The sequence below is a fragment of the Dipodomys spectabilis genome, unplaced genomic scaffold (assembly GCF_019054845.1).
Source record: "Dipodomys spectabilis isolate Male_0828 unplaced genomic scaffold, ASM1905484v1 ptg000145l, whole genome shotgun sequence".
In the NCBI taxonomy this organism is placed as follows: domain Eukaryota; kingdom Metazoa; phylum Chordata; class Mammalia; order Rodentia; family Heteromyidae; genus Dipodomys; species Dipodomys spectabilis.
Window position 1 is genome coordinate 23681303 of NW_024870822.1, and position 11485 is coordinate 23692787.

The 11485-nt window shown below is 42.2% G+C and overlaps 1 protein-coding gene across 3 annotated transcripts in view; it reads left to right on the top strand.

Annotated features, from left to right (window-relative positions):
* Sbf2 (SET binding factor 2) overlaps positions 1-11052 on the top strand; it is a 306050-nt gene extending 294998 nt beyond the window's left edge. For all 3 annotated transcript variants that reach the window (XM_042691358.1, XM_042691360.1, XM_042691359.1), the window contains 7 exons: positions 769-896; positions 1919-2152; positions 3157-3261; positions 4524-4714; positions 5271-5358; positions 8491-8622; positions 9410-11052. In XM_042691358.1, the coding sequence (XP_042547292.1) occupies positions 769-896; positions 1919-2152; positions 3157-3261; positions 4524-4714; positions 5271-5358; positions 8491-8622; positions 9410-9508 (977 nt within the window). In that variant the 3' untranslated portion in view covers positions 9509-11052. The remainder of the gene's footprint in view (positions 1-768; positions 897-1918; positions 2153-3156; positions 3262-4523; positions 4715-5270; positions 5359-8490; positions 8623-9409) is intronic.
* The last annotated feature ends 433 nt before the right edge of the window (positions 11053-11485 follow it).

Genomic DNA, 11485 nt, shown 5'->3' on the forward strand with positions numbered 1-11485 from the left:
GTATCTATTTTGAAAGGTATGAAAGTGGTGTCAGAAAACTCTTAAATGCCCCCACTAACTTATGCCTTTGTTTTAAGCACCCAAGGATACAGAAACACACCTTGTCTCCTCTTTTCTGTGAATATCATTTATCTGCTAGACATGAAAAGGCTTTAAATGACTTTATAACAGGCAACAACTTAAAAAAAAATGCAATTAGGTTTTTAATTAAGTTACATCAAGTTAACTTTTAAGTCTTTCTGTTTTCTCTTGGAAAAAATGTATAGGGCTGCCAAGTGCAAGCTGATCACTCCCTTAATACTAACTACTGAAAAGGCTGAGATCTGAAGATCATGGTTCAAAGCCAGCCCGGGCAAGAAAGGTTGTATGAGACTCTTCAATTAACCACTAAAAAGCCAGAAGTAGAGCTGTGGATCAGTGTCTAGGCCCTGAATTCAAGCCACTGGACCAGCAAAAAAAAAAAAATGTTTAGAGTATTTCCTGGCACCGACCTCTGTGGTTATAGATACATTTACAGGATACAGAGTACAGAGTAGGAGTGATGTACTGCTCACTGCCTAGAAAACTTAACCAGTTTGTTTTCCTTCCACTCTGTTTTGTTTCCACATAGCTGTAAAGTTACTTCTGCCTTTAGACTGCAGTTATCTTGTAAGGTTTCTGTACATGTATTTCATATGGCTCTAAAACTGCAACATTTCATTTTCATCTATTACATATATCATACTTTCAGGTAAAATGTTAACTTCATTCCATTGTATTTATTTGTAGGAACTTTATTTGATGATAAAGGAGACAAGCATGCCAAGAAGGGAATTTGTATTTGGGAGTGCATTGACAGAATGCACAAGCGGAGTCCCATTTTCTTTAATTATTTATATTCACCAGTGGAAATAGAGGTAGAGTAAGAAATCATCGCTCATTTTCAAAATATTTCATGTTAATGTTTTCTTTAGTTTTAGTATATATAAGCTGTTTATATTTTCATAAATAGTTAAGCTAAGTCTGATACCAAAAGCTATTTAAAAGCTGGAGCTGCTTGCTATAAGTTTGTGTTGTGATAGAAATGAATCACTAAATTCTTACCAAAAAAAATTAGGTTACCCCTAAAACCTAGAAAGGATAATGTCAAGAGTTAAGATGGAGCTAATAACCCAACCTGAAAGAAAATCTAAAATGCTTTTGGAGTTTTTTCTTACTATCTGTAACCCTTGAGAGGACCAATGTGGGAAGCAGGGGCATGTGGAGCCAGCCTAATAAGTATGGGAATCTCAGGGCAAAACACTCTGTCATGTGTAGCTGCATATAAAGACTCTGAGAGCAGGTAGGTTTGGTAAGCAGTACTGCTCCAATGTAGGAGATAGAGGAGGTCCCTATTCTGGGCCCAATGCATTTAGGACCTTCCTCCAGCTACATTCTCCTCAAGAGACCAATGTCAAGTACTCAAATACCCAAAGTCATACTTTAGTTACCCTGAAATTTCCTTGCCCAAATTCAGGCCACTCACAGGCTATTTCTCCAAATCTGCCTCCCAAATAGTGCTTATACCCCCTAAGCCCAAAGGTTGCGCCAAAAAAAACAAAAAATGCTGTTTAGCAGGCAGCAGAAGTTTTGCTTCATAGGCTGCATTTTAGCATTTATGCTGGGTCAAGGTGGGAGGAGTGTTATGCCAAAGACTGGGAGCTGAAACCAGCTCACTGGAAGCTCCCACTTCATGTAGAATACAGAAATTCTTTTTTTAAACCTGGCCTTCCCGGTGTTAAGGGTGGACAGTATCTTGATGAATAACTTTTAAATATTTATATGGGTGATGTCTGAACCTCCATGCATTCACTTGGGTCCTGAGAATGTCAATGGATAGCCTGTCAGGGTATTCTGAGCCCAAGAAAAAAAACTACATTTCAGAGTTTTCTTTAAACAGGCCCTGAAGCCTAATGTAAATGTCTCCAGCCTCAAGAAGTGGGATTACTATATAGAGGAGACCCTGTCTGCTGGGCCTTCATATGACTGGTTGATGCTGGCCCCTAAACACTTCCCCTCTGAAGAGTCCGATCTGGCTGGAAGAGCTGGACCCCAGAGCCAAAGGAGAACAGTGTGGCCATGCTATGATGATGTCTGCTGTACTCAGCCCGATGCTCTCACCAGCCTTTTCAGTGTAAGTCAACACAGGTAGATACATAACCTACAGGCACCATGGACCTCAGAAACACTCAGGAACCAGGCTTGGCCAAGACTGGCTTACAAGCTTCGACTGCTGCTCTCACTCTGGGATAGAGTTAGAGGCAGGACTTCTGAAGAAATCAGATGTGCTGTCCTGCATCAGTAGGATATCATATATAACTATGGAAAAGGAACCTCAATAAAAGACTTCCTAGGATTACAAGGAAGCAATTGAGCAAATACAAATGGAGTTCCATTCAGTAGCTTCCCAACTGTTTTAGCTGTCTATTCAGCTTAGTCAGGTCTGGACTAAAGCTTTTGTGGGTGCTTTACTTCCTCTGGTAAGGAGTGTGGGTAACTGATGGCCTGATGGGATGACTGCCAACCACCTTCTGCAAGGAATATTCTGTCAGTAGTCACCCTAAGGAATGTTTTTGAGCCCTAATGTGGGGCAGATACTTCTTAAGAGTCCTCTGATTTTCTAACCAGAAGGAGTGTGTTGCATTAGGGCACTGAGCTAGATGCCTGTCCAAAGGGAAATCCACTTCCTTGAGCATCTCGTGGTTCATTCTTTCCATGTATATAGTTTGAGTCAGAGTTGAGAGGCTCCTGTGTCAAGGACAGAATTCTCAACTCCTAGCCACAGAGGTGACATTATGGTGTTGGCATTTTGGTTTAGCCATCAGATTTATCATGGGCTGAGTCATGAGAAGGTGATTGTGTTTGGGACACATTTATATCTTTTGCTATTTAAGCCAGTCTGAACCCCAAAAACAAAACAAAATACCTGATGACAGGTGCTAATGATCTTTTATGCCAGCTCATGTTCTCACCAATCTTCCTACCTTGGGAGACCTCAGAAATCACATATTTCCCACCCTCTTCAGCTCCCCTTTGGCCTTGCTGTTTGTCTAGGTCCAGTACAAGAAACAGCTCTAGGGCATAACCCTAACCTGTGAAAAACTGATCTTTTGGAAAACTCTTTTCATTTCTCTACAGGAAATCGAAAAATTGGAGCATAAATTGAACCAAACCCCAGAGAAGTGGCACCAGTTGTGGGAAAAGGTAACAGCGGACCTTAAGGAAGAGCCAAGAATAGACCATGTGAGTTATCATAGACACCTCTGAGCTATAGAGGGTGCTAGATTAGGTGGGGCCCGCTGCCACAGGTCACAGGACCCAAGGAGTATACAATCAGAAGGATAGAAAGGGAGAGGTCATGTCCTGATATCCAGGGAAGAAAGCCCCAAATGCCTGAATATTTCCTGAGTGTCTCACTTTACCACAGTGACATAATACTTAGGTTTCAGGGCACAGAATCCAGGGGAAATTACTGGGTTCTTTTCTGTCTTGGTGCCTTTGTGGTTTCAGCTTTTGTTTTATGACACAAGGGAGGAGGGGAATGCCAAAGCTATGTTTGCTCCAGAGAAAGAAGCAGAGAGAGAAAATTAAAATACTTTAAAATGATAAAATATACTACTTTCTATTGCTCACACTTCCCTCTCTGTTTCTGATTTAAGAAACATTTATCAAAGAAATATTTTAAACCAAATACTTCATTTTCTGCTTCTCACACTCCATATTCTGTTTCTGATTTAAGGAACATTTATCAAGCAAATAATATGTACAAGTTACTATGCTGAGTACCAGATCATATATCCTATCCAGTCTACACTGTTGGGGGGGTGGGTCCCCCACATCTCATGCATGGGGACAAGGTAAAGAATCTCACAGCTGCATACCCACAGCAGATTTACTTCAGATGTAACAGAAGGGAAAGCAAGACAGTTAAGTGTTCAGAGGAGCATACCAGGAAGAAAAAGAAGAAAACTCTTCAAGGGGTTCTGTCTCCTGCCTTCAAAAGGCATTTCAGAAGCTATTATTGCACAGGCCAGATAGGTATTGCCTTTATGCCTTTTATCCCAAAAGATGAAATATTTGATTTTTTCTGATTATGCCTATTAAAATACTTATTTTAATATGGTAATACATTGTTGTAAAATAGATAAAAATCAAATCACAATTTATAACAGAAATAAGATACTATGCCATCACACTTCTAAATGTTCATATTAAAGAAATTATATACTATAAATCTTCCTTTTTACTTAATGTTAAAATATATATCCTTCACTGTGCAAAAATCAGTATATTTTAGTAGCTTCCTAGAATTGCATCATATAGAAATATCACATGTATTTAGCTTACCTAAAAGTTTTATTATAAATAACCCCAGAACAAGCATCTTTATACATGCATCTTTGTTCGTTAGTCTAATTTTTTTCCTTGGGGTAAATTCATGTAGGTGAAATTTCAGTCGTTTCAAGTCTCTGTAAAGCTCTCCTAGCTCCTATTCTCATTTTCAGTCCCAAAGATACCCACTGGGGTCCCCAGGAATTATGTCTACCAACGTACCTTCCTATCAGAAGAGGCCTATGCTGCACCTCCCAGAGAGCAATGTGGGTGACGAGAATACCAGCATCTCCCCATCCAATGGGGTGGAACGCAGGGCTGCCACGCTCTACAGCCAGTACACATCCAAGAATGATGAAAACAGGTGAGTTGCTGAACCCTGCTCAGTGTGCTCAGAAAGCTCACAGGTCCCTCTGAGCTAGGCTGTGCAGCACAGCCTTTTGTAAATGGGAAATGGATTTGCTTTCATTCCTCAGGATTTTCTAAAAGCTTTATATGGTTATTTGAAGAGGAAAAATATTACAAGTAAAACAATGCCAAAATGTTAGTTGTGGTTGATTCCTAATTGTTATTACTTCTGCCAGAGCTTTTGAGTGTTTGTATTAGTCAGCACTTTTTCAGTGGTAAAAGGAAATACCAGTCATGCTGGCTGAAGCCAAAAGGAATTTGTTTCACATAGGACAGCCAAGGGCATGCCAGTCACACAGTGTCTTCAGGCTTCGGTCTGCTTCCAGCTCTGCTTCAGTCATTCCTAACCTGGAAGCATGGTGCTCCCTAGAGATCTAGAAGCAAAACTCCAGGGAGAACTGGCCAGTTTGGGATCATCTAAGAGAATGGAAAATTGACGAAGAAAAGCAACATATCCTTCCATAGCATTTTTAGATGAAAAATCAAAACTGTTCTATTGTCATTCCTTCTAGGTCCTTTGAGGGAACACTGTACAAAAGAGGAGCTCTGCTGAAAGGCTGGAAACCCCGTTGGTTTGTTTTAGATATAACGAAACATCAGGTAATTCTGTTTAAAAGCCTAAAGAAATTACTTCTCTCTTGGGTAACCTTAGTCCCCTGGTATTGTGTGGCTCTCAACAGATAATTTCTCAGGTACACATTGTTCTGTGAGGGTCTTCTGTACACAGCTGGGGGCTCCTCGAGGGCCCAGGCTGTCCCCAAGCCAGGGTAGTAGTCTTCAGAAGGCAATTCCAAAATAGTCCCTACATGGTGCATGCAGTCGAGGCAGGACAGTGGTGTCCAGCATGTGCAGACCAACGAGGACTCTTCTTTAATGCTCAGTTATCTATCTCCTACTCTTAACAGCCGGGTCAGGAAGCACCTGAGGGCTTCAGCCTGTTATGTACATACTTCAAGTATGTGTAAACCTGTGTGTACTCCCCAGAATACAGGTGCCCGTCAGCCTCAGCAGAAATAGCCACTTGTGATTGAATGGATCAGCATTTATTGCACCCCACCCCTGTGCAGGTTGCTGTACTAGTTACTATAAAAAGACACCACTGGGGCTGGGAAGGTGGCTCAGTGGTAGAGTGCTTGCCTTGCATGCCTGAAGCCCTGGGTTCAATTCCTCAGCACCACATAAGCAGAAAAACCCCAAAGTGGTGCTATAGCTCAAGTGGTCGAGCACTAGCCTTAAGCTGAAGAGCTGAGGGATAGCACCCAGGCTCAGAGTTCATGCCCATGACTGACAAAAAAAGAAAAAGACACCACTGCCCCCAAAGATAGTAAAACCTTAGAAGGTTTATATCAGAAGGATACCATTGCAAGGCCTGCCCATTTCAGGAGGATCCCATTTCAAGACCCTTCTCAGTCAATACCTGGGCACAGTGGCACATGCTTGTGTTATCCTAGCTATGTGGGAGGCTGAGAGAGAGAGAGAAAGGTTAACAGTTCTAGGCCATGAGATATCATCTCGAAAGGAAGAAGCTGAGCATGGTGGCATGCACCTGTCGTACTAGCTAGAACAGAAAATAGGCAGATTATAGCCCAGGCAGAAAAACCCTATCTCAAAAATAACTCATGCAAAAAAAAAAAAAAAAAAAAAACCATGAGGACTGGAAGTCGGGTTTCAGTGGCTCACACCTGTAATCCTAGCCACTCAGGAGGCTGAGATCTGAGGATCGTCATTTGAAGCCACCCAGAACAGAAGAATCCCAGTGAGACTCTTACCTCCAATTAACCACTCAAAAACTGGAAGTGGCACTGTAGAGCACTAGCCTTGAGCACAAGAGGCTCAGGTACAGCACCCTGGCCCTGAGTTCAAGCCCTGCAGCTGACAAAAAGCAAGGGGGCATGCCTGGACTGGAGGCATGGTTCATTATTAGAGCTCCTGCCTAACCAGCACAAAACTTGAGTTCAACCTCAATTTAAAAAAGGAAATGGCAGGGGCAGAGTCCAAAACAGGCAGAGGGGCATATGTCTACTCAGCCCTGGAATTCACAATAAGCAAGTACTAGACTGGACCTTGCTGACCATGTTAGGAAATCTTTGACCATTGTAAAGTTTGTAGCAATTGCTCTAGCAGCTGAAGATTAGTCTTGGCATCCAGTGATCTCAAAGAAGAAGGACTCCACCCAAACCTCTTGCCTCTGTATGCCTTTCATGAGTGAGCATTGCATGCCCCCTGTGGTCTTATCACAGGCCAGGCAGCCTGAGGCATACTGACTCCATGGGTTTATCTGTGCAGTGAGGTCTGCTGTAAAAGACTTGGACTATTAATCCTATTGTGCTTTAGTGGGACCCCGTACAGATGAAGCCTGTATCAGGGGGCCACTTTTGCCTCTTCTTGAGGGGTTTCTTAAAGGTTAGTCCTTGAACTCAGAGCCTGGGCGCTGTCCCTGAGCTGTTTTGCTCAAGGCTAGGAGTATTCTACCACTTGAACCACAGCTCCACTTCTGGCTTTTTTGGTGGTTAATTGGAGATAAAAGTTTATGGCCTTTCCTGTCCAGACTGGCTTCAAACCAGAAACTTCAGATCTTAGCCTCCTGAGTAGTTAGGATTACAGCTATGCGCCTGTCTAAGCATTTTAAAATATACAAATAGACTCCTTTTTCAGAACTGTGCTTTAAAATAGCAGTGTCTCTAAAATCATAGAGCCTATCCTCTGTAGAAAAGTTTCATTAAACCACTAAATATAATGTAGAAATGTTATTTTTCTGTAATTGAAAATTGCATCAAATTATACTTGCATTCTTACCAATCTTTTAGATTTCTTTAATATGGAAGGTATATAGTTTTTCCATTTAGTCGTACTCATACCAAGCCTGAGGGAAGAGAGAGAGAAGTCTGAGACTGGCCCACAGAGATGCAAACACCAGGCATTCCTGTGCACTGAAGTCCAGCGAGCTCTAACTTTTAATATGCTTTGCCATTTTTTTCTTATTCCAAAAGGAATACATGATTATTACAACAGATTAAAACATTTTATAGAAATCTAAAAAATTTCATCTGTCAAACGTTGTTTTTGTTGGTGGTGGTGGTTGTAGGGCTTGAACTCCTCAGGACTTTGGTGTTGTCTCTGAGCTGTTTTGCTCAAGGCTAGTGCTGTACCACTTTGAGCCCCAGCACTGGTTTTCTGGTGCTTAATTGGAGATAAGAGGCTCATAGACTTTACATGCTGGCTTTGAACTACAATCCTCTCAGATCTTAGCGTCCTGAATAGCTAGGGTTACTGGCATATGGCACCAACAACTGGCTAAATGGGAACTTTTTTTTCCAGTATGGTAGGGCTTTGCAGTTGCTAGGCAGGTACGTTACTACTGATTGAGCCGTACCTCTAACCATTTTTGGCCTCTGCCTGGACCAGGATTCCACCAATTTATACTTTCCACTATATGTGGAATGACAGGTGCATGCCACAGTGTCCAGATGGGTTCTTGGGAATTTATATCTTCATGCTATTTGGCAGCTTGCTTTTTTAAAATAATATCTAAACAGTTTTCCCACCAGTTCATTTCCCATCTAGCTTCCCTTCCTAGAAGTGACGGCTATTACTCATTTTCTCCATATTCTTCTAGGTTTAGCATATATAATTAAGCAAGATACAGAGGAAGTAATCAAATACAGTTTGGAAAACAATGCTGTTTTCCATTTCTGTGTCTCTTGTGTCTCACCTTCATCCTTTTGGTCCTAGCTACGCTACTATGACTCGGGTGAGGACACGAGCTGTAAAGGCCACATTGATCTGGCCGAAGTGGAGATGGTCATTCCTGCCAGCCCCAGCATGGGGGCCCCAAAGCACACAAGTGACAAGGCATTCTTTGATGTAAGTTGACCCTAGTTCTTTGCTGTTTTCCATCTGCAAGAATTATGGGCCCTCAGAGCAGTTGGTAGGCACCACAGATGGGTGATAGTCCTGGCTGTGAGCAATGTTCCAGAACTTGAAATCAACACTCTCATCCCAAGCCTGACCTCTCCTAGGTGCCTCTGCTTCTCAGGACCACACATGGAAGAATACCTTGTAAAATGCTGTCAGGCACCACCTGCCTTCAACAACAGCTGCTGCAGCTTCTATATCCAGTGGTTTTCCTCCTGACCCCAAACAAAAAGCCTGTTCTTAGTCATACATAATTCTGTCCTAACATCTGCATCAGTGCTGAAGCGGAGACTTATCTAATCCTTAAGAGTCACGTATGGCTCTATAAAGAGCAGAGGTCACATTCCAGGACCCTGCTCAGGCCATGAGGCCATTTCCCTGGCCCTGGGCTTCCTTTAGTACCAACTGAAGAAAGGTAACACAGAGGCTAATTTCAAAGTAAGGATGATGACTTTACTGATTCTTCCCCACACCAGTCAGAGGTGGGCCCAGAAAGATAACTCTCCTCATGTCCCCATCTCTCTGCCCCTTTTCTCCCCATTCACATTCCCTGTGACCTTGGAAATGAGAAGAGTAAAGTGCCAAAGGCAGTGATGATACCATAAAGAAGGGGGAGGAGAAGACAGTAGTTGCGGGGCAGCATGTAAAGGAAGGTCTCAGGAATTGATTTGCAGCTTGCCCAAAGACACAAAACAACTCTACCCATCATAAGCTTCTCTGTTATTTGGTTTTACAGCTCAAGACCAGCAAACGTGTGTATAACTTCTGTGCCCAGGATGGGCCAAGTGCCCAGCAGTGGATAGACAGGATCCAGAGCTGTATATCCGATGCCTGATGCCCATTGTCATCCTAAGCAGAAGTGGAAAGCTAAGCTGCCATATGGAAAGAAAAGCTTGGATGGATGGAGAGTCATCCTAGGGCCTGAGCTTCTCGATTCTCCTTTCTACCCCATCTTACCCAGCCCCTCTTACAACACTTGCTACATTCACTTTATCTAATGGATGCATCACACAGGTCTGGTGAAGAGCTCCAGATCATCTCTGTATGTTGCACTGATAGTTCTAACAGGACCTAAGTGGTTAAGAATCAGGAGAATATTCTGAACTACTGTCCTCTTTCCCCCTAGGCAAAATGGCTCCCACTTCTCATGTGAAGGTCTTTTTTATTTCCCAGTCATAGTTCCTTGGAGTGTTTTTAACAAGAAAAAAAATCAAAACCCTCCAAAGATCATCTTATGTCCTACATAGATTTCCCATCAGAAGTCCCTGCCCTTTTGCCTAACCTTTGAAGTGCTCAGTTTTCTGGTGCTGCCAAAAGGTGCTTCCACGGGCCCTGCTCTGCCATTAAGGTTCACAGCAAGAGAACATCACTGCTCAGTGGCAGGCAAAGAAGAAGCATACAAGGTTGTCCTGAGTTGGGGGAGTGGGATGACTTGGCTAGGGGATGGAGCAACATTGACCAGGCCTATGCAGGAAAACTGCTTCTAAGAGGAGTCTTCCAGACCAGAGCTACTCTAGGGATGCAGGGCCTGTGCTCCTGCATGTTCTTCTGCTCCTGGACACTTCCTTAGACAAAATAACATGCAAAGAGCTGAATGCACTAACTCACAAAGCACTCGCACTGAACTCCTATCAAGTGAAGAAATTGGAAAAGACTGAAGCCATTACTTACGACCACACAATGCTTGTGACAAGGTGGTACCATGACAGGGAAAGTACCCAAAAGCTGCGCACATTCGAAGTCTGTTCTTAGACTCTCCTTCTTATGACAGATACCTTGTGTTTGTTCAGCCTCAAGGTGAGCAGGAACAGCTTCTCCACATAGCCACTGATACCAGCCTGGGCCAGGTGGCCAGATCAGTTGTGTTTGTTTTCAAATGTTAATATGTTAAATACCAAACTAATATTTCAAAAAATGTGTACATATTCCTGTATCCTTGTTTTCAGATAGCCTGCTTATAATTTAATATAAAATTAACTGAACAGATCCATTCATAAAACTTCAGTAATGAAAGATTCCCTTTTTAAAAAAAATAGAAACTTCTTTGTAGATTAAAATCAGATTTTTCAAACTTAAAATTATCCTCACACTAGAAAATAGAACTGTGTTAATATATAAAGTGGGGGAATAAGAATGAAGGATTTTCTATCGTATTCATTTTATAAATTGCCACCTGAGAAAAAAGTGGGTTTTGCACATTATTTGTATTTTTCTTTGTATATGAAATAATTTTTGTACTTTGTAAAATATGAAGCCCATTGTACTTCCAGCTATTTGAGATTGTACACAGCGCTTCTTTTGTAACTGGATTCTTTTAACTTTCATGAAGGCTTTACATGCCTTACATTCACTAATAAATTTGAATTGAATTTATTTCTTCATGAAAGTGTCCCTCGTGTACTGTGGAATAAGCTCATTCTACAGCACACAGCACAGCAGGGGGATGTTCAGGATTCCTACATTTTGGCAGAAGGTTAGGATAAGCAAAGCATGACTCACAGGTGCCTTGGTTTTGTCATGTCATTGCTCACATAGCAACAAAGATGCTGGATATGCTGGCCTGAGTTCTGGATACACTCTTGTCGGGGGCCAAAGTTCTCATTCATGGTTCCACCTCACCATTCTTCTAATAAGCTCTATGAGAATCTGTTTCTTCCCTCTTCTAGGTCATAGGTTCTCCCTTTCTGGTATGTGCAATCTGAAAATTTTGAGCATGAGACATGGAAGTCTTGTTGGGCAGCAGACTTTCCTGCATCAGGGAATTGTTAAACCAGCAATGCAATGCATGATCTGTGATGGTTGTTCTAGACAA